General features: G+C 42.5%; 2 protein-coding genes across 5 annotated transcripts in view; both read left to right on the forward strand.

The window, feature by feature from the left end:
* tmem131l (transmembrane 131 like) overlaps nucleotides 1-16,027 on the forward strand; it is a 30,309-nt gene extending 14,282 nt beyond the window's left edge. Inside the window, exons 7-34 of one of the 3 annotated variants that reach the window (XM_086032377.1) lie at nucleotides 153-257; nucleotides 1,541-1,618; nucleotides 1,762-1,915; nucleotides 3,384-3,442; nucleotides 3,517-3,622; nucleotides 3,701-3,803; nucleotides 3,914-4,058; nucleotides 4,689-4,859; nucleotides 4,940-5,009; nucleotides 5,101-5,224; nucleotides 6,150-6,219; nucleotides 6,295-6,404; nucleotides 6,530-6,599; nucleotides 6,676-6,809; nucleotides 7,633-7,775; nucleotides 7,849-8,041; nucleotides 9,295-9,480; nucleotides 10,159-10,308; nucleotides 10,386-10,923; nucleotides 11,174-11,310; nucleotides 11,406-11,575; nucleotides 11,671-11,859; nucleotides 12,950-13,028; nucleotides 13,115-13,215; nucleotides 13,324-13,465; nucleotides 14,117-14,187; nucleotides 14,263-14,399; nucleotides 15,437-16,027. In XM_086032377.1, the coding sequence (XP_085888503.1) occupies nucleotides 153-257; nucleotides 1,541-1,618; nucleotides 1,762-1,915; nucleotides 3,384-3,442; nucleotides 3,517-3,622; nucleotides 3,701-3,803; nucleotides 3,914-4,058; nucleotides 4,689-4,859; nucleotides 4,940-5,009; nucleotides 5,101-5,224; nucleotides 6,150-6,219; nucleotides 6,295-6,404; nucleotides 6,530-6,599; nucleotides 6,676-6,809; nucleotides 7,633-7,775; nucleotides 7,849-8,041; nucleotides 9,295-9,480; nucleotides 10,159-10,308; nucleotides 10,386-10,923; nucleotides 11,174-11,310; nucleotides 11,406-11,575; nucleotides 11,671-11,859; nucleotides 12,950-13,028; nucleotides 13,115-13,215; nucleotides 13,324-13,465; nucleotides 14,117-14,187; nucleotides 14,263-14,399; nucleotides 15,437-15,772 (4,071 nt within the window). In that variant the 3' untranslated portion in view covers nucleotides 15,773-16,027. Of the gene's footprint in view, nucleotides 1-152; nucleotides 258-1,540; nucleotides 1,619-1,761; nucleotides 1,916-3,383; nucleotides 3,443-3,516; nucleotides 3,623-3,700; nucleotides 3,804-3,913; nucleotides 4,059-4,688; nucleotides 4,860-4,939; nucleotides 5,010-5,100; nucleotides 5,225-6,149; nucleotides 6,220-6,294; nucleotides 6,405-6,529; nucleotides 6,600-6,675; nucleotides 6,810-7,632; nucleotides 7,776-7,848; nucleotides 8,042-9,294; nucleotides 9,481-10,158; nucleotides 10,309-10,385; nucleotides 10,924-11,173; nucleotides 11,311-11,405; nucleotides 11,576-11,667; nucleotides 11,860-12,949; nucleotides 13,029-13,114; nucleotides 13,216-13,323; nucleotides 13,466-14,116; nucleotides 14,400-15,436 lie in introns of all 3 variants that reach the window. The other 2 variants (XM_086032378.1, XM_086032376.1) reach the window with 2 other exon arrangements.
* A 57-nt stretch (nucleotides 16,028-16,084) lies between these two features.
* Nucleotides 16,085-19,773, forward strand: percc1 (proline and glutamate rich with coiled coil 1). Of its 2 annotated transcripts, XM_086032387.1 has the most exons (3): nucleotides 16,085-16,450; nucleotides 16,534-16,593; nucleotides 19,167-19,773. In XM_086032387.1, exons 2-3 carry the CDS (start codon nucleotides 16,588-16,590, stop codon nucleotides 19,770-19,772), a joined length of 612 nt encoding a protein of 203 aa, XP_085888513.1. In that variant the 5' UTR covers nucleotides 16,085-16,450; nucleotides 16,534-16,587; the 3' UTR covers nucleotide 19,773. The 2 variants fall into 2 exon arrangements, with proteins under 2 accessions (XP_085888513.1, XP_085888512.1); XM_086032386.1 differs by having other exon boundaries at nucleotides 16,085-16,593; nucleotides 19,117-19,773.
* The last annotated feature ends 1,905 nt before the right edge of the window (nucleotides 19,774-21,678 follow it).

The following is a 21,678-nucleotide window of genomic DNA, read 5'->3' on the forward strand; positions in this document are numbered from 1 at the left end:
TACAAAGTTAATACTTTAGTTGCTTACTGAGCCAAAGTCTTGCAAGATTTGTCTGATTACGTGCCTCGCGATCTTGTGATTCCTACATTCATCATATCAGTGTAAAAGTGATTTAACCACAGTTTTTTTCTTCTTCTTCTTCTTCTTCTCAGGTCTTTGGTGTCGGTGTCCACCAGGGCTCGTTAAAGTCTGTCCAACGAAAGGACAGTCAGCTGGTGTTCCCTCACATCCAGAGCATCAAGTTGACCCAAACTCAGGTATGCATTCATCTACGTCGAAAGCGGCGGGTTTCCTAAAACTACAAAACATTTTCGATGTGCACAAAGAGGCTTTTGTGATGCAAAAAAGAAAAAGTGCCAAGTCAGCAGCTTGAATGACACAACAGTCCAGAGTTCACAAGTGCTCGCTTTTAACAGATATCATAGACACGAAAATGGCTATAATTAGAAATATAAATGACACCCACAGGGACGTGTGTGTGTGTGTTTTAAGGAGTGAAAGTGTGCGGGTTTAAGTGAATTGAAAGTCAAGACGTAGCCCACGCAAGAGGAAGTGGCCTGGCGTTCTTAACACTCAGTCAGTCCGCATTTCTGCTTTTACTTTTAAAAGACAGCCATTACGTAACCGTATGTACTTGATTGACAGTCAGACTCTCCTTATCATTGTCATAGTCAACCAGACTTGCCAGACTAGTGTATTATTATACGATGCTATGCAACAGTTAAGTAGATCCTAAAGTATTGAGCATTTGTAGGTTCAACCTCAAATGCTGTCGTATTTGGACCGCCTTCATCCAAACTTTTATTTTTCGTCCAAACATTTTTTTTTAATGCACTTTAGTTCTCCCGTTTGCTTCCATACTTCAGTATTTTTAATTTCATGTATTGTACTCTTGTTAGTTATTAGTGTAAATGAGTAAATGGTAAGTGGTGTGCACTTATATAGCGCTTTATCTACACCAAAAGTGCTTTACAAATTCTCATATTTGTATTTAGAAAAATTATATTACACATTATTAAAATGATAGTACTTTGATTTGTTTAAAAGATATTTGATATATAAAATAAGTGTATTTGTTTACAATACATTATTGTAAGTACAATTTTCTTCATTTCAATTATTGCTAACACCTTATTTCTTGATTTATATGTATTAGAATTGCATTTAGAAAAATGTGCACTTATCTTACATTTTATATTGAATAAGTTTAGATAGTATTTTATTGATTACAGTTATCTTGTTTTATTCATTACTAAAATATGTAATTACAATTTTTCAGACTGTTGACTCTAGTTACTATTTTATATACATATCAAAGCGCTTGGCCTTAATAGATGCCTCTCTGTTTGCGTGTGTTGAGTAAATACTGTCATATCTATAAAATATATTTTTTTAAAAAACACCATGCATTGATTGCCTTAACACCGACGCACACGGGTCACCCTTGAAACATTAGAGTATATATGACTGTGGATGCCAGTTCCCTATTTGCGGAAATACTCTATATTAACACGAGTGTGTGTTATTGTTACTCCCGTAGGAAGATGTGTCCAACATCACCATATTGGGTCTACTGCTGGAGTGCAGCCTACCCACAAGTTTTTTCATCAATTCACAGGTACATTCTGTGTGCATATTGTTGTTGTTCATATGGAAGGAAAGTGCTTATTCTTATGCTTGGGAAGCCTCAGCAACGTCTCACTGGGGGTCTTTTTTTTTTTTTTTTTTTTTTTTCTCTCTCTCTCTTCCCCTCGCCGTTAGGGTTCCTGCCTCCAGAGCGAGGAGCGCCTCAGCCTGCAGATGGACCTGTTTGCACGCGGCGAGCAGCCCGCCGACCTGGACAAGCTCAAGCCTTACGTCCTTGAGCACATCCTGTTGCTGCTCATGGTCCCCGCTGCCGGACAGGCCGCAGTAGGTGGGTGTCGCCTTGTCGTGCCTATGAAAAAGAAAAAGGTCTTTTAGTTGATCAAATCATTGCCACCGGAAAATCCCGTGTGTCATACGGCCCGCCCTGATTTGCTGGCAGGCTTTACACTGGCTAACATTTTTTTCCTTTCTAGTGCTGAATATATTTGAATGGTTTCTGAGTAATTCTGGGCTGCTTCAGTTTCTTTGAATTGGCTCTAGTTTTAGAAATATTGACATTTTTGACAATTGACTGATTGATCATTCGTTTGGGGATAGTGGTGGGTGATATGGCAAAAATATCATATCACGATTTTTAAAAAAATAAAATCCCGATCATGATTTTTATCACGATTCTTTTTTTTTTTTTTTTAAACATCGTTTTATTTTTTGGGTGGCTAATTTGCACATTTTTGACCATTTTCCTCATGTTAAACATATAAAACATATTTTGAAATGTATACAAAATTCTAAAAGGAAAAAAAATGACATTTTAAGCTTTCGGAACAGGTTTTAATTTGAATAGTGACAATTTTTATCAAAATGTGCAGTGAACGTAAACATAAAAACACAGCTCGTAACGCAGGTCTCGTAGTTTGAAGAGTCTTTTAAAGCCCTCGTTTTCCACTGTTTTAATGGGAATCATGTCTTCGGCAAGGTAATAATAAGCCACTGCCTCAGTTGCTTCTTTACACTGCTTGCTTGTTTTTTTATATGGAGTGCCCTTGTTAAATGAGTGTGTTACCGTGGGTTGTGTTAGCTTGGAGCTAGCGGCTGCCTCTGGCTACCATGTGTCTGATCTCCGTCTGCTTTGGTTGTCGCCGTAGTTTTTTGGGTGCTGTCCCTGTCTCCGCAAGTGATTAAACAGGTTTGTCGTGTTGCAAGCTTTGCAAATAACTGGTTTGCCCTTTCTCCTCCGAGGAAAAGCCAAACCAAATCGACACTGTGGATGTGGAGTTTCTTTTCGGGACCAACTCTGCTTCGTGGTGACTTTCCGCTATGGCTTCCCGCTATTCAAACAAACAGGGAGGCGGGGCGTGTCACGTACGGTGCACCGTGCGTGCTGTGATTGGCCGGTCGGCTATGCGTCAGCGGCTTTGAGCCGCCATAGACCTAAACTGTATGCGCCCTGTAGACGATCAAACGATCTTTCAGCTTTATGAGATCGTCCACATGTTAAACCCCTTAACGATCTAATATCGTCATATCGCCCACCCCTCTTTGGGGATATAAAAAAGTGCTCGTCATTTATTGTCTCATCAAAGTGAGACAAGCTTGTTGTCTGTTGCTAATATTGCCAAATTTTCTGCAATTCTGCTTGATTTTCAGTCACATGAAACATGATTTGTATCTGGAAGGCTCTCTGTGATAACAATTGCATTCTTTGTACCGCTGATATTTTGGTTTAATTTGTACTCAATTTGTTTTAGCCCCTCACTTTTTATTTTCATTTTACTGTCCTGTCATTTGTGCTGCAGGGGAACCAAAAATAGGAGTTTATATGCAAAATTCCGGAAGCAAAAGGCTACACATTAAGGTGAGTTTTTGGTGTTTTGGACTTGTATTAAAAATAGGTATGTATGTATAACAGTGTGTTTTGAATCCACCCAGGACATGCAGTTGCTGACCAAAGTGGACGCCAGTCTGGAAATCAATCGAATTCTTCTGCGATCAGAAGCGAAAAACTTTACTGAAGTGGCCACCCTCACCTGCAGAGGTAAGCGTCTCTTTTGAAAGCCAGCGTAGTTTGTGGTTCACCGTTTATTTACCGCACCGTGTTTGTGCGTGATTCTAGGTTCTTTGCTGGGCCACGGAAGCAAATGTGTTAGTCATATCAGTTTAAAGGTTCTAGGCAACCAGATGACCCACAACCTGGCCGGATTACATATCACACACAGGTAAATTAGGAGTTAGGACCACTCCCCGGTTGTTCACGACATCTGCCACCGTGCACAATGGAAATCAACAGGACTGCAATTATACCAGCGCTTCATCTGTTCGCCCGCAGGTGGCACACGGAGGACCTGTCCAGCCTTTTCCAAGTCAAGCAAAAAACTAGCGAGCAGGTGGAATTGTGGCTGACCAACCCATTCACTCTGCCTCTCACGGTGACGAGCGCCAGCCTCTCACACAAGCTGCAGGGGGCAATGAAGGTATGCTGCCATTTCCAAAAAGAAAGTATGACCTAGCACCTGTCCTCACTCTCGTGCTGTCAAGAAAAGAGAGACGGTGGTTTAACCTCACTTTTTCCATGCTCTTTATTTGTCACTTCCAGTTGACATTTAACGGCAAACTGACACATCAAACTCCAGGATGTTCAACCAATGTATATCATTTAGTCGAACCAAAGTCCACTTTCTAAAAGAGGAAATCAACCCAAACATAGTTATTTTTCAAGAACATGTTCTATGCAGGGCCACTAGTTGAAAACACAGCGTTCTGATGAATATTGCGTTTGTGCAATATTGAGTTAAAGCAGCAAAATCCACCCGTTTTGAGCCATCTCAGGGGGCGGCCATTTTGTCACTTCCGTCGACTGAAAATGACATCACAAATGCTCAGGGCTCGGGTAACGACCAATCACAGCTCAGCTTCAGAAAACAGGTCAGCCGTGATTGGCCGTTACCTGAGCCCTGAGTAGTTGTGATGTCATTTTCAGTGACAAAATGGCCGCCCCCGCAGATGGCTAAAAACGGGTGGACTAACTCTTGCTCCACAAATGCAATATTTATAATATAATAATAATGTTGAGCGCTCTTTTTCTGTGGCCCTCTGCCGACCAGGTGGTAAACTTCCGCAGCCCGCTGACGGTGCCGCAGGGCTGTTGGCCCGTGTTGTCCCTGCAGCTCTTCAACAGGGCGCTGCCGGCCAGCCACTCCTTCACACTCGGCCTGTACACCAAACTGGGCACAGCCGTGCGCGTCCCCCTTTACTTTCACACTGACCCTTCCAAGGTAGGAAATTGAAGTTAATTTGGTTTGACGTCGGATATTGCCCAGCCCTAAGGTATAGTAACAGTCGTCTCCAATCTCAGCAGGGAGACTTGGTCTTTGAGTCCGAGCAAGAGTGTGGAAGACCGTGTCCGCTCAAGTTATCAGAAGCGGGTGAGATGTCAAAATGACTTTTTTGGAATCGCACTCTTCTTCACAACATTCACTGACTTGCCCCCCCCCCCCCCCCCCCCCACGTGCGCAGGTCGCTCAGAGTGGCAGCGCACGCTCCTCCCGGACTTCTCGCGTTCTTCTTGGACGGTGGACAGCAAGCTGGCCGGCGAACTTTTCTCCCGGTGGCAGAGCCGCAACGACAAGCTGCCTTGCAGGTCGGCCTCGAAAGAAGGCAAAAAGTCACGACGTGATGACTTGACTCGCTTGTCACTTATTTTGAGGGAATAGCAAATCATTTGAACAGCAACGTATTCTTCACAGTGCAAAGGTCTCGCAGCATTTGATATGAAGTTGGTCGAGTTATTTTCTCCTGAAACTTGGCATCTTTTAGCCTTGACAGTGCATCGATCTCAGGTGTCAAATCCTGAGTCGCGGCCAATTTCAGAATGTCATTTAAAATGGAAGTCAATCCAAACATAGACTGTGTTCCCAGCGGGCCCACTTGTTGAAATATGACATTCTGATTAATTTTGCATTTGTGGAATATAAGTTAAGCAGCAAAATGCACTCGTTTTTTTTTTTTTTTTTTGGCTTTTGTCGACTGAAAATGACATCACAACTGCCCACGACGACCAATCGCGGGTGACCTGTTTTCTGAACCTGAGCCGTGATTGGTCGTTGTGAGCAGTTGTGATGTCATTTTCAGTCGACAGAAGTGACTAAATGGCCGCCCCCTTACGTGGCTAAAAACGAGTGGATTAACACTTATTCCACAAACGCAATATTCATCAGAATGCCCTGTTTCAACTAGTGGGCTTCCATAGAACATATTCTTGAAAAAATAAAAAAAAATTTGCGTTATGCACATGCAGAAGTGCTCGTGTACATGTTGATAGTCAATAATAAATGTCGTTTTTCAGCCAATAGCTTCGAATAGAATATGGTGACAGAAATTGATTTCAGTTTTTTTTTTCCTCTTCTATTGTGCGCGGCGTCAACTATCATGAATGACCGGCGAGAGGAGTGGTTGCATTAATTTTAAGATGGTTCATGACCGGTCCACTCGCTTCTGTGAGTGGTGGGCGCCGTTTAAGTAGAACAAGTATCATGCTTCATTAACTACTGTGTACATGTTCCCAGGTGGCCCAGACTCCCCATGGAGACGTCGTCGCCTTTGGATTTTGGCGCCACGCCGGTTAACGAGAGCAAGGTGAGCGGCAAAACGGACGCCGTCATCTTACGACGGAAAATGCTGACAAATGAAACGCATGACGGTGTGTTTTAGGTGAAAACTTTACTGCTGAAGAACCCTTCGTCATCTGTGGTTTCTGTGGAAATCCAAATTCTTTCCCTGTATCCTTCCCCCCTCGGGGCTTTGGACCTTCTCACCAAATGGTACAGTAGAGGAGCATTTAGTTGTTTTGTTCACCCCCCCCCCCCCCCCACCCCCCCAATCTTTTTGGACAGATAATCGTGTGACACCTTCTCTAAATGTAGTGGATGTTTATTTTGTTTTGCAGGTTTAACATAAGCCCCCTGGCGGTCAACATCAGCACTGCCGAGTTCTCTCTATTGAATGCACCCCCCAGGGTGAGTTTAACCAAAAAAAACAAGATTCCTTTTTTCCCTCCGTGCATTCCTTGCCAACTTTGTGCGCGTGTTGAAGGCGAGCGAGGATGCAGAGGCCCTGAGAGGTGAGGGGGTCCTGCGCCTGCTGCTGCAGCCGTGGGAGTCCCGGGAGGTCGCCGTCGTGTTTACGCCATCCGAACACAAGCCCACCACCACCATCCTAATCATCAGGTACACATGAGTTTTGAAAAGTCTGCCTGAAAGCAGTTTAACTTTGCAGCATGAAATTTGGTCGACCCACAAACAACTTCTTAATAGGCCATGCTTGGAAAAAGCCAGCAAGTCTGCTGTTTTGGTTTGAAGGGGACATTTGGGCTCTGTAGCGACCTCCAGAATTGTTAAAAAATTCAGTATCGGGAGTATCTAAAACAGATACTTCATGCCCAAACTCAACTGAGGTCTGCCGTTTTGAGTCTGGAGCTTCCTCTGGAATTCTTAAAAGAATTCTCCTCAGGGCGGGTTTCACATATCATCATGAAATCTCTTGGCATGTCTATCATGTATGACCCACAAAAAAAAAAAAAAGCTTCAATCTGCAGCGCCCAAAAAGACAGATCAAGTCTGACAGTTTGGTTTGTAGTGGCCTGTTGATCAGTAGCACCTTTTTCGAATTATTCTGAAATTCAGCCGCTGAAAGAAATGACACTTTTGCAACATGAAATTTGGCGGGTTTCTTATCAAGAGTAGACCCACCAAAAAGTCTCAAGAAGACAAACCTGAAAAGGTATTGGAAGTTTGCCGTTTGGTTTGAATTGGCCGGTTTGATCCCCATAATAAAATAAATAATAAAAAAAAAAATAGCCTCTCGCAGGCAGTTTCACCAAAAAACATGAAATTCGCTAGGTGTGTTGATCACGAGTAGACTCACAAATAAAGTCTCGAGAAGCCATACTTAAAAAGACACAGTCTGCCATTTTGGTTTGAAACCTACAATTGCGTCCAATCGGCGGATCTAGGGTGCTTTAAATGAAGTCTCATTAGTGTACCTTTTCAGGAACAACCTGACTGTGTTTGACATGGTAACGGTGAAGGGCCACGGAGCCAAAGAGCTGCTGAGGGTTGGGGGCAAGTTGCCCGGCCCGGGGGCCTCCCTGCGCTTCAACGTCCCTCAGTCCACGCTGATGGAGTGCAGAGATGGTGAGGGCTTCAATGTGCTTTTTCATCATGATTATTAGCAAATGGATGATAACGTTTCATCACGCGTCTATAGCAGGCTTGCGCGGCAACAACAAGCCGCTGTTCGCCATCCGCAAAAGCTTCAAGGTGGAGAACGCCGGCGAGCTGCCGCTCACGGTCACGTCCATGAACGTCAATGGTTACAAGTGTCAGGGCTTCGGCTTCGAGGTGCTGCAGTGTCGCTCCTTCAGCCTCGACCACAACGGCTCCTCGGAGATCACAGTAGCGTAAGTCGGAATGGCTGCGGCTAAACTCTTTGTTTTTATTGGGGTTTTTTTTCACCTGGACACTGTTTCAGGTAAGGCTGGGCTATCTAGCGTAAAGATCAAATCTGTCTTTTTTTTCTTTTCTTTTTTCTTTCTTGAACAAAAATTCGGATATTTGTTGATTTTTTTTTTTTTTTTTTAATTTTTTATTTTTTTTTCTCTCCTAATGACAATGACTACAGTACTGAAAATCAAATTTTGCTTTTGTTTCCTTCTTCCTACTTCAGAAAACAAGCAATTTTTTACCACATTATTTCCACAAAAATTATAGATTTTTTTGTTTCGATGCAGATTACGTACAAATGAAATAAGTACCTGTACTTCCTTTTTAGAAAATCTTCCATTTGTCAAAACATGGAGGGAAGCACGATCCTTCAAGTCCCTGTCCAGTGACAATAAGTCATCTAAATTTTGTGTTAAGAAAAAAAGAAGAAAAAGGTAAATGGATGCTCGCGTCTTTCTTATGCCGACACATTTGAGCCACGAAAATATATCCGCTTAAAGCTCCAGCGTTTGGAATATAGTCACCAGGCCATCGTGGCGACAACGCCGCGTGACGAGAGATGCTAGCCACCAGCTAGCTTACGAGCTAACAGACTTGGGCCTCGTAATTACAAAGTAACTCGCAATCATGACGAATAGCCGCTGATGTGAATGAAGGTGGTGACATTGATCTTCAAATAGCTATACCGTATTTAGGAACAAATCTATGAATTCACTTGGCCGGACCATATATTCAAGTCCTTAAATATTGGGAGATGGACACAATTCTCAGCTTTTTGGCTCTAAACAAACACCACACTGGATTGGAAATGAAACAAGATGTGCTTTGACTGCCGACCTTCATTTTTAATTTGAGGGTATGCACTTTCAAATTAGGTGAACATTGTAGGAATTGCAACAGTTTGTATACATGCTTCCCCCTAGCATAGCGCTAGCATGAATGAATCGTACTTTTCTGAGAAATAGGTCGAAAAGGTTGCTAAATATTGTGACCATATCCTAATCCTTGGCATGCTTTTCTTTTCGATTAGCGCCTTTCTGTCCGCCATGTTGTTAGTTGCAAGCAGTGGACAAATGACTAATCGCTCAATCGCGCAGCCCTACTTTCCGTTTTTTTTTTTTCATGTTGGCCAGATGTCGAACTGGTCTTCGCAGGCCAAACCAAATGTGAAACAACTCTACAGACGTTGTTTTATTGCCCCCCCCTCCAGGTTCACGCCAGACTTCACGTCGTCCTGGGTGATCCGCGACCTGGTGCTGGTGACATCGCGGGGCACCACCTTCCCGTTCACCCTCAACGTAACGCTGCCCCACCACATGTTGCCCCTGTGCGCCCAGGTGGTGCCGGGCCCCAGCTGGGAGGAGTCCTTCTGGGTGGTCACACTTGTCTTCACCTGGTCGGTACCCCCAAAACTCTCAGAGTTACGGATTTACATTTCAGTCTGCTTTAGCGGTTAGTGTTATTTCGGAGGATTCTGAGCATCTGGGAAAACGGGTTTTGATGTACGGCCAAAGTATTGTCGTTGGCAAGAATAGGGCTTGGTTGCGCTTTGTTTGTTCACGTAGTGTGTGTTTTGAGATTTATAACATTGATAATAATAATGATGACGATGAAAACTTTACATTTTGGGGAAAAAAAATTACAAAGATTCGGTTATAGCTATATCGATATAACATAACAGACGGAACGTAGTATATAACATATAGAACATATAACAGACAAAAAGGAGATCAATGTAGAAATACTGCCGAAGAAAGGATGGGAAAAAAAATATCAAACAATACAAAAATATTTTTTAAATATTCAAAAATACCACAAAACAGACCACAATTAAAATCTTAAATATTTAACAATGTGATTAAAAACAGAAAATAATAAAAAGGATAGTTGAAAGATTCAAAAACATTACCGACAAAAATACAAAATATTATAAGAAAGAAAGAAAATCTCATTAGCTAAAAATAAATATATTTTTAGATTAAAATACACAAATATTAGGGGGAACAAATTGTACAAACTCCCCCCCCCCCCCCCCCCCCAAAAAAATGTCTCTCTCTTTATTGCATCTTTCCAGCTTCTCCTTGTTCGGCGTTTGTTTGATGGCCTTCCATCAGGCGCAGTATATCCTCAGCGAGTTCTCCATGCCTGCCATCCGGAGCAACCACAACTCAAACTTGTCCCGCGACAACGGCCCTGTCAACAACATCACACCCAACGGCGTCAAGTATGGTTTTTTTTTTAAACTTTTGCTTTCGCAGAACAAAAGTATTTATACTTACGTTTTGCCCCCCTCCCCGCCAGTAAACCCAAAGGCAGTTGTAAGAGCTACGTGGACACCTGCCACACCTCAGATAAAGGGAAGGGTCGGGGCTCCCCGGCGCTGTCCAACAGGCCCGCTCAGCGTCCTCAGTCGTCCAAGAAGAGCTCCTCCGGCGCCCCGTCGCAACCCCAGAAGAAACACAAGGTGTCCCTGTACTACAGCAAGTACAAGTCCAGCGCGGCCACTGCGCCGTCCGTCCCCATGGACGAGGAGCACGACAAGCATGAGGAACTGGTACCCGAACCGCCTCTGACGCCAGACCCCGACGTATGCAACAACAACAACAACAACAACGAGCCGTCGTTCATCAGCGAGATGGCTAAAAAGGCGCCGGCAGACTTGAAGGCTGAAGACAGCGTGCCAGCAGCGGTTATGTTTCCCGTGGAAATTCCTGCTGGCTTCCCGCAAAACCTCACGCTCAGTCCCGGACCGAGACCGGGCCTGCTGCTGTGCAAACCGCCGGAGATGAGTCACGCCGGATGCTACCAATCCGCTGTGGTGCCCAGCGCCGAGCTACAGGTCAGCGCATACTCATTACATGTATTACAGGGCACCACTGCATACCAAATTGAGAAAAATCCAAATATATAAAAATGACCCAAAAAGTAAAAACATATTTTCGAGAGGAAAAGAAAAAGACAAAAATCATTGAAAAATGCTCAACTATTGCAATGAAAAGGTCTGGTAAATCATTGGCAATGGAAAATGGAAAATCATTTTGAATGCCGCTCTGCAGTTCCAGTCACACTGTTCTTGTTTTCTGTTGCAGTTAAGGGAGGACGGCAAAGGGCAGAAGAAAAAGGTGTCAATTGCAGACACGGGCACTTGTAATAGTAGTAGTAGTAGTAGTAGTAATAATAATAATAAGGGAAAGAAAAGTCGCCGGAAGACGGAAAGTGTCTCAAGGTAGGACAAGAGTCATTTTTGTGCCTTCTTCCTGGCATTACGGCCCCCCCATCCCTATCTAATTGTCTTCATTGTAACCCCCCCCCACATCCAAGCGCCCCAGAGCAGAAAGCACTGCTGCTTCCAGAGAGGGAGCGAGAGCCCGACTGGAGCGCGGCGGACCGCAACCCGCCGGCATCCCGCAACAAGAACCGCTGCTGCAACGCTCCCACGGCGGACGCGCCCAAACCCGGGCCGCGCGCCGACAGCGTCGTCAGACAAAACGGTGGGCCGAGCTGCCCTTATCGCACGCTCGCTTTTATTCAAGGATGGCCGTTTAATTTCCAAACCCCGCCGGCTGTTCTGTTTGGATTCCAGCAGGCGCGTGTCCCGCCCGCAGTCGGCGAAAGTGCGTGGCCGAGCGGCGCGCGTGCGAGTCCAGCTCGGACTCGGGCAGCTCGTCGGGCAGCGTGCGGGCCAGCAGGGGGAGCTGGGGCAGCTGGAGCAGCGCCAGCAGTGTGGAGGGCGACAAGGAAGCCAGACACGCCTGCGCTACCTCATCCAGAAAAAGTACAAGCAACAACATTGGGTCCTGATGCTTCACGTTGTCACACTTTGGCATAGTTAATGGGCGTGTCAATGTAAAAAGAAGTCTGAATGTTGTCGCTAGTTTTGCAAACACATCCCACTTAAACCATCTGCAGGTGAGGATCTAAACTCCCCTCTGGCCACTGTATGGGGACATGTGGAATAAATACAACTGTTGTTGTTTGGCATCCACAATCTCAAAATAAGACAAAAGCATACATAGAACATCAATCAATACAAATGTTATGACAAAAATGCTATCTTATTAAATGAACAATTAGAGAAAGACTGGCACAAAAAAAAATATCGTCAAGAAATATTACCTAAATTACAGAAATTGAGAAAAGATGTGGAAAAAAAAAATCCACAACTAAAAAGATTTTAAAAATTACAGAAATTGAGAAAAGATGTGGAAGAAAAATCCACAACTAAAAAGATATATTGCAAAAATCTAAAATCATTTTCTCACTTTGAAATGAATGGAAATGCCATTAATCTGTTCCAGAATCCCCCCGCCCCCACCCACCAGCCAAAAACATTTTTTTGATAAGGAAAATTAGCCTTCTGTATTAATGTACTTTATCAAAACATAAAGTAACAACAATTAAAAACAAAATAAAGAATTTAACACTTAATGCAGCATGATTTAATGTTGCAATCCAATTATTCTTTCTGGTGTGCTCCCCTTGGCCACCAGGAGGCAGTACTGCATATTAGTTGCACACAAACGACTAAAGAGTAGACTTCTAATACTACTGCGACTTAGCGAGTTGCTATTATTTTTTTATTCGTTTTTTTTTTTTTTTTGAGGAAATAGAATATATGCCTGTGAATATTGTTCCATTATCTGTCTACATTTGTGATCAAATCTCCGTTGCTTAGAGTTGTAAAACAAATGCTAACCGTTAGCATGTTGACGGCAAGATCTGTTATGTTAATATTGCGCTAGCCGTTCCTAAGGGGAAATTCTTTGTGTTTAGTTTGATAGATTTCCACTCACAGTGGCATTTCCTTTTCAAGTGCCAATGTGTTTTAATCAGCTTTTTTGCTTTCTTTTTTTTTTCCTGCCCAGGGGACCCCATGCAGTACAGCGTATACACGGCAGAGCGAGACGCCTACCAGCCTGCAAATGCCAACTGCAAACCCCCCAAGTAATTTGACGACTCACTCCTTTTCGCACTAGAAATCGCTCCTCATGTTTTTCCCATTTAACTTGTACACCACATGTTCCACCCAGCAGTGCGTACCGCAAGGACCAGTGCCAGAGTCCCGATCCGGCCGTGTCCAGCTTCGCCCCGAGCTTTGCCGCCGTCACGGCGGGAGTGGAGCGAAACGCGGGTAACCCCAAAAAAAAAAAAAAGCCAGAATATCCTTGATGTGAAAATCTTTGTATGCTGATTTTTTTTTTTTTTTTCCCCCGCTCCCCCTCCCCCCCGCCGTCTGCAGATCTGACGGGTCACTTCCGGCCCGAGGAGACGTGGTCGGCGCCCTCTGTCCCGCTCACCAACGAATTCCGGTACAACACCACCACCACCGCCGAAGCGCTGCCCTTCATCCCCCAGACGACCTCACCCAGGCCGTATAACAGGTACGACGGCACCCCGATAACTTTTGGAACAAACACTGCGTAAATCTTCGGAAAAAGTACATCTGAACTAATTTGATGAAAATATGCAAACAAATATGAGAGAAATGTTATCTACATATGCCTCGAATAAGGTCAAATTAAATATTAGCTGAAAAATACAAAACAAAAAATTCCCAAATATTTGGGAAAATGTTTACGTTTAATGGACATGAAAAAAATCATAAGACACATACACACATTTTCAAAATAGAATTTTAGAGATTTAAGAATTTATGAAAAAAATCTGACTAAAACACAAACTGTTTTGGAAAAAAAATACAGATCTATAGAATGAAGAATGCACAAAAATTAGGAAGAAAAGTTTACAAACACAAATACAGAACTATTAGACAAAGTTGTACAAATATTAGGTAAGAAATACATAAATTAGGGAACATCAACAACAGTAAACATAAAAATAAAATACAAAATGTACAAATATTTGGAAAAAGTATGAGATGAGAAATCCATCTGGTATGAAGCATAAAATCAGTAGGAAAAAAAACCTATTAGATATTGCACAAATATGAATTTTTAACAATTCCATAAAGCGAGTGAGCGTTTGTGTGTGTGTGTCCAACAAGATTTTAATTTTTGCGTTTATTCATGCAGGTTTGCATGGAGAAGCGGCAACAGCCACTGCGGTAATCCCTACGCCTACAGCGAGGAAGGCAACTACATCGGTACACAAGCCTTCATATTCCACCTCGCGAGCGCCATCCTCATTTCATTTGTGTGTGTGTGTGACGGTCTGGCAGGAAACGCGGCATTCCCGGCGCCATTTCCCCATCAGGAGTGCCACGGCGTCCCCCCCGCCAGTCAGGCGGGCTGGAGCGAGCAACATGCCCAAGAATCCCCCTCCACGTGGGACTCTGCCGCCTGCGTGGGCACCAAGGTAGACTGACGAGCTTTACAATGAGGCCATCATATACGTCGGCGTCATCGACGGTGACTTCCTGTTTAAAATAAGAAAATCAATATTTTGGTCCATCCCACGGGGGTCTGGAGCGTAACCTCCGGGATCAACTGATTACTGTATACGTTTGCATCGATTGTACTGCCCCCTGGTGGCCACGGCGCGCACAGCAGAAGGAGCCACTCGACTACTGATTGAAATCTTGATACACAAACGGCTTCGTTCCGTACATTCTATTATATTTAAATATTTTATTGCAGGATGTTTTTATAAAGTAAATACTGAAGAGCGCTATTTTTTCCCCACTTAAAACACATTACAGTTTTCTGTTGGTGTTTTTATGGGGTGCTGGAATGGAGTAATGGCTTGTCTATTCAACACCATATTTGGTCATGTTGATATTTAGTCATGTCTATGACCATATTTGGTCATTGAGCACTCATATCAATCACTAAATTCTTCACGGGTTAAAAAATGGACATAAATCCGTAGCATTTATCCCAATTACCAAAGTGGAGTAATACTATTTGGGGGCCCACTGATTAATCAGCTTGCTGATTTGATTGGCCAATATTAGCTCTTTTGAAATCTGCAAAAATGGGCCAATTTTTTTTAACCATTTTTTTTTAACACCTTACTTAAAGTTAAGACAAAATGTCTTTCAAACAGAATTGGTAAAACAATCGGCCGATATATATATTTTTTTCCTGTCCTTTAGTATTTGTTTAACTTTACAACAAAATATTGCAAAACAGTCCAATGTTGTGCCTGTAATTCATGTAAAGTAAGCATTTAGGGACCCAAAAAATTAAATTATTTAAAATATTCATCATATATACATTTTATTGGTCGATTAATCGGTTATCGTGATTTTATTCTGCCAAAAGTTAGAATCAGCATCCACCCCAAAAAGCCCTACTAAAAAAATTGTTTGAAGTAAAAAATGTGTTATCATGTAACAACAATGAATATGTTGATTTTTGACCGGCTTGAAGTAACAATCGGTGGTTGTTCAGCCTTTCTTCTCAGGCACCCGCAGCCTGTCGCCCATGTCCAGCCTGTTCGGCTCCATCTGGACGCCGCAGAGCGCCCCCTACCACCACCACGGCCACCTGCAGCACGAGCGCTCGGCGCCCATGTCGCCGGCGTCGCCCGTCACGCCGCCGCACTCGCCCTTCGCTCGCGAGTCGGCGGAGGCGCCCGCCGGCGGCGGCGTTGTCGGGGGCGGCGTCCCGTTCTCCAGCTTCAACCCGTTCGGCCCGCACATGAACCTGGACATCTGGAACTCCTCATCCAACCGCAGCTCCAACTCGCAGCTGTCCAACGACTCGGGCTACTGCGGCGACGTTTAATAAGGAAGAATAAACGACAACGAGAAAAAAGGCATCACAATAATTGCAAAAACATATAGAACATGGATATATACCACCAAGTAAAAAAAAAAAAAAAAAAAAAAATGTTCTTTTATCAATAATGGGGAAAATGTGAATATTCCTTTTCTTTTATGTTCCCATTTTCAAACCTTGTGGACATTTGTTGTATATTTTTCTAGATGTTTTGCAGTTTTGATCATAGAAAATTAAAAACAAGGTTTTGTACTTGAATAATGTCCCATTTTGTATTTTATTTTTTTATTTTTATATTTAGTTAATTAGTCAAACCCGATATTTTACTAATCGAAAAAAAATTGTAATACAGTATATTACTACCGCAAAATGTGAAATGGGAAAAAATGGAAAACAGTTTTTGTTCCAATTAAATATTTGGGGAAAGGTGACAATTGAAACATCTCACGGCAAGTCCTAAAATTGTCATGTTTTAAAGTTTTTAGAATGCGTTTTTTAAAAATATAAATCTTTAAATTTCATTTATATTTAATAAATAACAAACTACATCATTTTCCATAATTCTAAAGTCAAACAAAATATACTACTGAATGTTGCACTTAATCTGATCTTTTTTTTAAAAAATTGCACACGCGCACCTCTTGCCGCCGCCATGATGTGATGTCACTCACCCATCTTCAAATGGTGAGTAGTTTTATTAGTAGTTATTTTCGTTTGACTTTGTTTTGCAATGAAGTCCTCCGGTGATTTTTGATTGTCCCTCATAGACTTCTGTACGAGTTTAGAAGCATCAGGTGTCCCTCTACTGGCCTTTGGAGAGAATGCAGGTAAGAACATGTTTTCCACATGTTGTGGGATTCTAATTCAATTTATGCTGTCACATTTGGGGGACATAAATCATTTTACTTTAAGGGTTGCTGCCAATGACAAACATGCCTAACGTGTGATTCAAATCTGAATACCTGCCATATTTGTTCTCCTGGTGTTGTGGGGTCCTAAAGGTGCTTCCCCAGTCGCATTTGGGGGTCAAATATCACACAATCGTTACAAAAATGGTACTAAAATGAGACGCGCTTTATATTTGTGACACAGTTGAGAAACCCGCATGATGTACATGTCAACATGTTTTGCTGGTATTGCATGGACCTAAATCTGCCCAGTCACATTTGGGGGGGGTCATACATCGCACAATTATTAACAGAAATTGTACTAAAAATGGGTATGCTTAACATTTGTGATCAAATCAGAAACCATCATGAGTTTTCCTTGAGTTGCAAGGACCTAACTTTGTTCACTTTAGCGACATAAATCCCATAACCTTATTGTAACTGGTACTCAAGTTGGACTGGGTTCATATTTGTGACACAAATGAGAAACTAACATGATTTATGTGTGTGAGTAAACGTGTTATTCCAGGTGTTGCAGGGCCCCGAATCTACTTGCCTACTCGTATGTGGTACTCATGAATCACAATCTTAGCATAAATGCTATTTAAGATGGACACGCTCAAAATGCGTGACTAAAGTCTAGAACTAAACGTGAGTTTTGTGTGTTCAAGTGTTTTGGGTATCCTAAATCTGTATAATGTTGAGGGGACATTAATCATATACGGTACAGTATTCTTAGCATACTTAAAATGGATTTGCTTAATACTTAACAAAAATGACAAAACTACCATGCTCTATTTAAGGCTAAACTTGTTTTCCATGTGTTGTGGGGACCGACACCTGCCACATTTGGAGTCATAAATCACATCAACTTAACAGGAATTTTTACTAAAGGTGGACCTAATATTCATGAGAGAAATCAGAAACTATAATGATTTAGGTGTTTTCAGCACGTTTTATTTTGTCTTGTCGGGATCTAAACCGGTCACCTCTGGTGGTCGTGAATCTCATATCCTCTTTTGAAATTGTCATAATTGATTTGTTGAACTTTTTGGATGACAATGGAACAAACCAGAAACTATCATGTGCGTGCGTGTGTACATAGCGCTCGTGTGACTAAAAGGGCGTGTAATTTGCGATCAGACTGTGGAGTGCCGACATATTGCCGCTATTGATCTTGAGGCCTAAAGTCAACACGGAAGCCAGGATACTGATGACCACGGGCGGCCGGGCTGGGGTCCAGATAACGCGCACGCACACACGCGCTAATACGGCGCGTGCACACATCAACAGAATGTAATTGACTGGTGTGGATTTAGTTGAGCCTCTAATGACGCTTTATGGCAAAGCAGGGCATTTGTTTTTGTCGAAAAGTCGAAAAAATGTCAAATCGGCTGTCACTAAAAATTTGGGGGTAAATAAAAGAGTCAGAGTGGATAATTATCCAAAAGGTGTCAATGAATGAACATTGAATCAATGGAGGCATTTTATTGATTTAAAAAAAAAATCAGACTGAATAATTAGACAAATGTATCAATAAATGAACAGTAGGTAACATGAAATCTGTTATTTTAAATATGAAAATATTTGTTTGATAATACGTATATATTTTTTGATTGAATGAAATATATTTTGAGTTAACTATGAAAAAAAAAAAATTATAACGTCTGTGTTTTGGAGGTACAATGTGTTTTTTGGTATAAAGTATAATGTTTCAATACAATGAACCTATAATTACATAATTAACCACAATTATTTTAAGCAGTTTTGCTTTCATTTTGGGGGGATATTCATTTTTGTCATGATGTTGGCATCATGTAATTGTTTTTGATAATTATCAGTTACGTTGTTGGAAATTAAACACTATATTGAACATTTTAATGGTAATATATGGATAACTAATACAGAGAAAAGTATATATAAATGCAGTAAGTATGTATAATATATATTTAATAGATCAATATTTTGATCATATTTCATATATTTTTTCTTTTTTTTTTTGGACTGAATTTGAATCCTGTTGGTTTCAGGTTAAATCTTTTTTATGCTACAGTTCACTGAAATCAAATACAAAAAATATTTATATGTCAAGCTATATAATTCTTATGTCATTTTCCAATAGTTTGCACGTTGGGGGGGGGGGGCGGTGGTGGTGGTATGAGTTGGGCTTATCTCTGGCCTCCCTTTAGAAGTCAAAACGGCGTGAAATTCGATTTGATGCTCTTTTTATTCTTGATCTACCCTCGTGTGTTTATCTAAGTGTGTGTGTAAACGGGTGCGTGTGCGCCAACTTTCCATGGTGCCCCTGGCACAGGGTCCATTAAGGTGCAGACCCCTTCCCTGTTGCCTGGTGCTAAAGTAAACGAAAGATTGTTTGACCAACACAAATATTTACACACAACCACACGCTCGCACACACACACACACACGGAGGCGTATATATAGCGTCACCATTTTTGACAGAGCAGCCATCACTCACAACGATGGCGACGGGCCTCATGCGAAACTTCCAGCTCCGGCTGCCGTTCCCAGCCTACTTCCCCCCGGAGGGCGAAGAGGAGGATGAGGAAGAGGAGGAGGAGGAGGAGGAGAAGGGGTCGACGGATGACGATGAAGAGGAGGACGCTTCGGATCCGCGGGTCTCGTCAGACCCGCAGGACACCACCGAGCGTCTGCTGAGGTTCGCAGACGTCATCAGCCGCGACGTCCGCCGATATTTCGGCCGACACGAGGCCCGGGAAGTCTACGACGAGGGCGCCGTTCCTGGCGGCACCGCCGGGGGGCGTCCGCGTTACAACGACACGCTGAGGCCGGCCGGGGCGCCACTTGAAGGGACCCCGGGGGCGGCGCTCGAGGGGCACCCCTCCTCGGAGCTGGGCCCCCTGGCCGAGCTGTTTGAGTCCCAGGGGAAAGGCCAGGGCCGCCCCATGAACGCCAGGCACCTGCCGCTCAGTTTCTGGACTGAGCCGGACCCGCCGGACCCCAACGATGGGGACCCCCCCCCACGGGAGAGCCACATGAACTACAGCCTTCACACGATGGAAAACTCCCAGCCGGACTTTAGCGACCTGCTGGCAAACTGGGACCCTAACCTAGATGACGCAGACATGCTGCATTGAAACAAAAAAAACAATACTTTTTTTTTGGGGGGGGGGGGGGGGGGTCATGACTGTAACAAAGTGTTGTGTGTCTGTCAAGAAAAGTTTCTTTGAAGTGTAAAAATAAATTCAAAAACTAAAATACTGTAATTGTTTATTGCTGTAATGACGAATTGTGTGTCTGTCAAGAAATGTGTCACAAAAGTGAAAAAATATTTCTAAAAACAAAAAGGTAAACTACTAGGGCCCAACCGATTAATCGGCTGGCTGATTTAGTCGGGCGGTATGAGCGCATTTAAAATCAACAAAATCTGACCTTTTTTTTGTGCTTTTTTTGCACATAAGAAAGAAAATTACAGTCAACCCCCCCCCCCCTCCATTAAATAAATAAAATCAGCCCAAAACAGTTTTTGTCAGATTTTTTTTTTCTCTTTCCCTCTGTTTTAAAGTTACACAAATACTAAAGGACAAAGTATAGAAAAACGGTCAAATATTCTGCTTGTTATTTTTTTATTGTAAGTGTTAAGGGACCATCAAAAAAGGTTTAAACAAAAAGTGTCAAAAGTATATATATATAAAAAAAGAATATATTGTACTGATTGTATTATGGGAAATGTAGTGTCCAGTGTGTTAAGTCCGCATGTAGCCCTTTTAAAAAACAATGTATGAATGTTTTACTCATTTTATTTAATGAGTGAAAAGCAGGTCAACTAAAAGATTTCTCCACTATTAAATCCAAAGTTAACATTTCGTGCGACTAAACAAAACTGTCTTTGGAGGCTGAGTTATTTTTTCAAACTTTGAAGGACACATAAAAGCCAATATAGCATCTTCAACCCAAAATAGACTTCCTGTGTGTTTTCGGGCATGGCTCCTTGAGACTTTTTGGTGGGTCTGCTCATGGTAGACATGCCTACCAAATTTCATGTTGCTCAGTCAAAGTGTCTTTGCAGTATTGTGAAATGGCGTTATCAGCATTCAGTATTTGACTGACGTGGGAAAAAAAGGCATCGCGCCGCAAGTGTTTGCTTTGCCATTTACAAATACACACGTAGAGAATCCGCGTTGCACGTGGCCAAAAATTCGCCCATTTTTGCAAAAATACATAACCTGTTGAAAATGAATGAGTTTTTGGAGTCCCAAACATGACCCCACTCCAAAACGTAAAAAAAAAAAAAAAAAAAAAAACACCCCTGGACAGCACTTTCATGGCTCAACATAAAATTTGGTGGATGTGTCTCTTGTAACAGGACGCACAAAAAAGTCTCAAAGACCTATTCCGCAAATTGAACAGGAAGTCATCCATTTTGATTTGCAGCAGACATTTTAGGGGTGAATTGCAGGGATCGGACTATGGAAAAAAGAAAAAAAAAAAAAAAAAAAAATCAGCCCCAGACACCTGTTTCACGGGTCGACAAAATTTGGTAGACATGTCTATCATAATATCACACACAAAAAAGTCTCAAGGAATTGAATAGCAAATTGGCCGTTTTGGTTTGAAGCAGAAGTCTGAGTGTAGTGGCGGAGCTAATAGGTGGGCCACGGGGGCAATGGCCCTCCCTGAAATATGCATAAGCCCCCAGCAGGTGCCAGGCCATACAATTGACTTTTTGGGTATTTTCCGATTTGTTTTTTTCCAGGACTCTTCTTTCACATTTCACCCTGTTCTCCGCAGAGAACATATAATGAATGTTTATTAGCGTTTTCGGCAGAATTTGGAGGATTTGTAAACATTTTGGGGGGGGAGGGTTGCGAATCCCGTGAGATAGCCTTGGCCATCCCAAGGGTAAAAGTCTAGAACAAAAAAAAAATCAACCCAAAATATGCCAAAATCTGTCTTCAAAGAGTCAATGATAATCAGCCAATCGACCTCACCCGGGGCAACTTTTCGTTGGAGGGAACAAAAAAAAAAAAAAAAAAAAGGAGT

The sequence above is a fragment of the Filicampus tigris genome, chromosome 6, assembly GCF_054856515.1.
Source record: "Filicampus tigris isolate MCC_2025a chromosome 6, RoL_Ftig_1.0, whole genome shotgun sequence".
NCBI classification, from domain to species: domain Eukaryota; kingdom Metazoa; phylum Chordata; class Actinopteri; order Syngnathiformes; family Syngnathidae; genus Filicampus; species Filicampus tigris.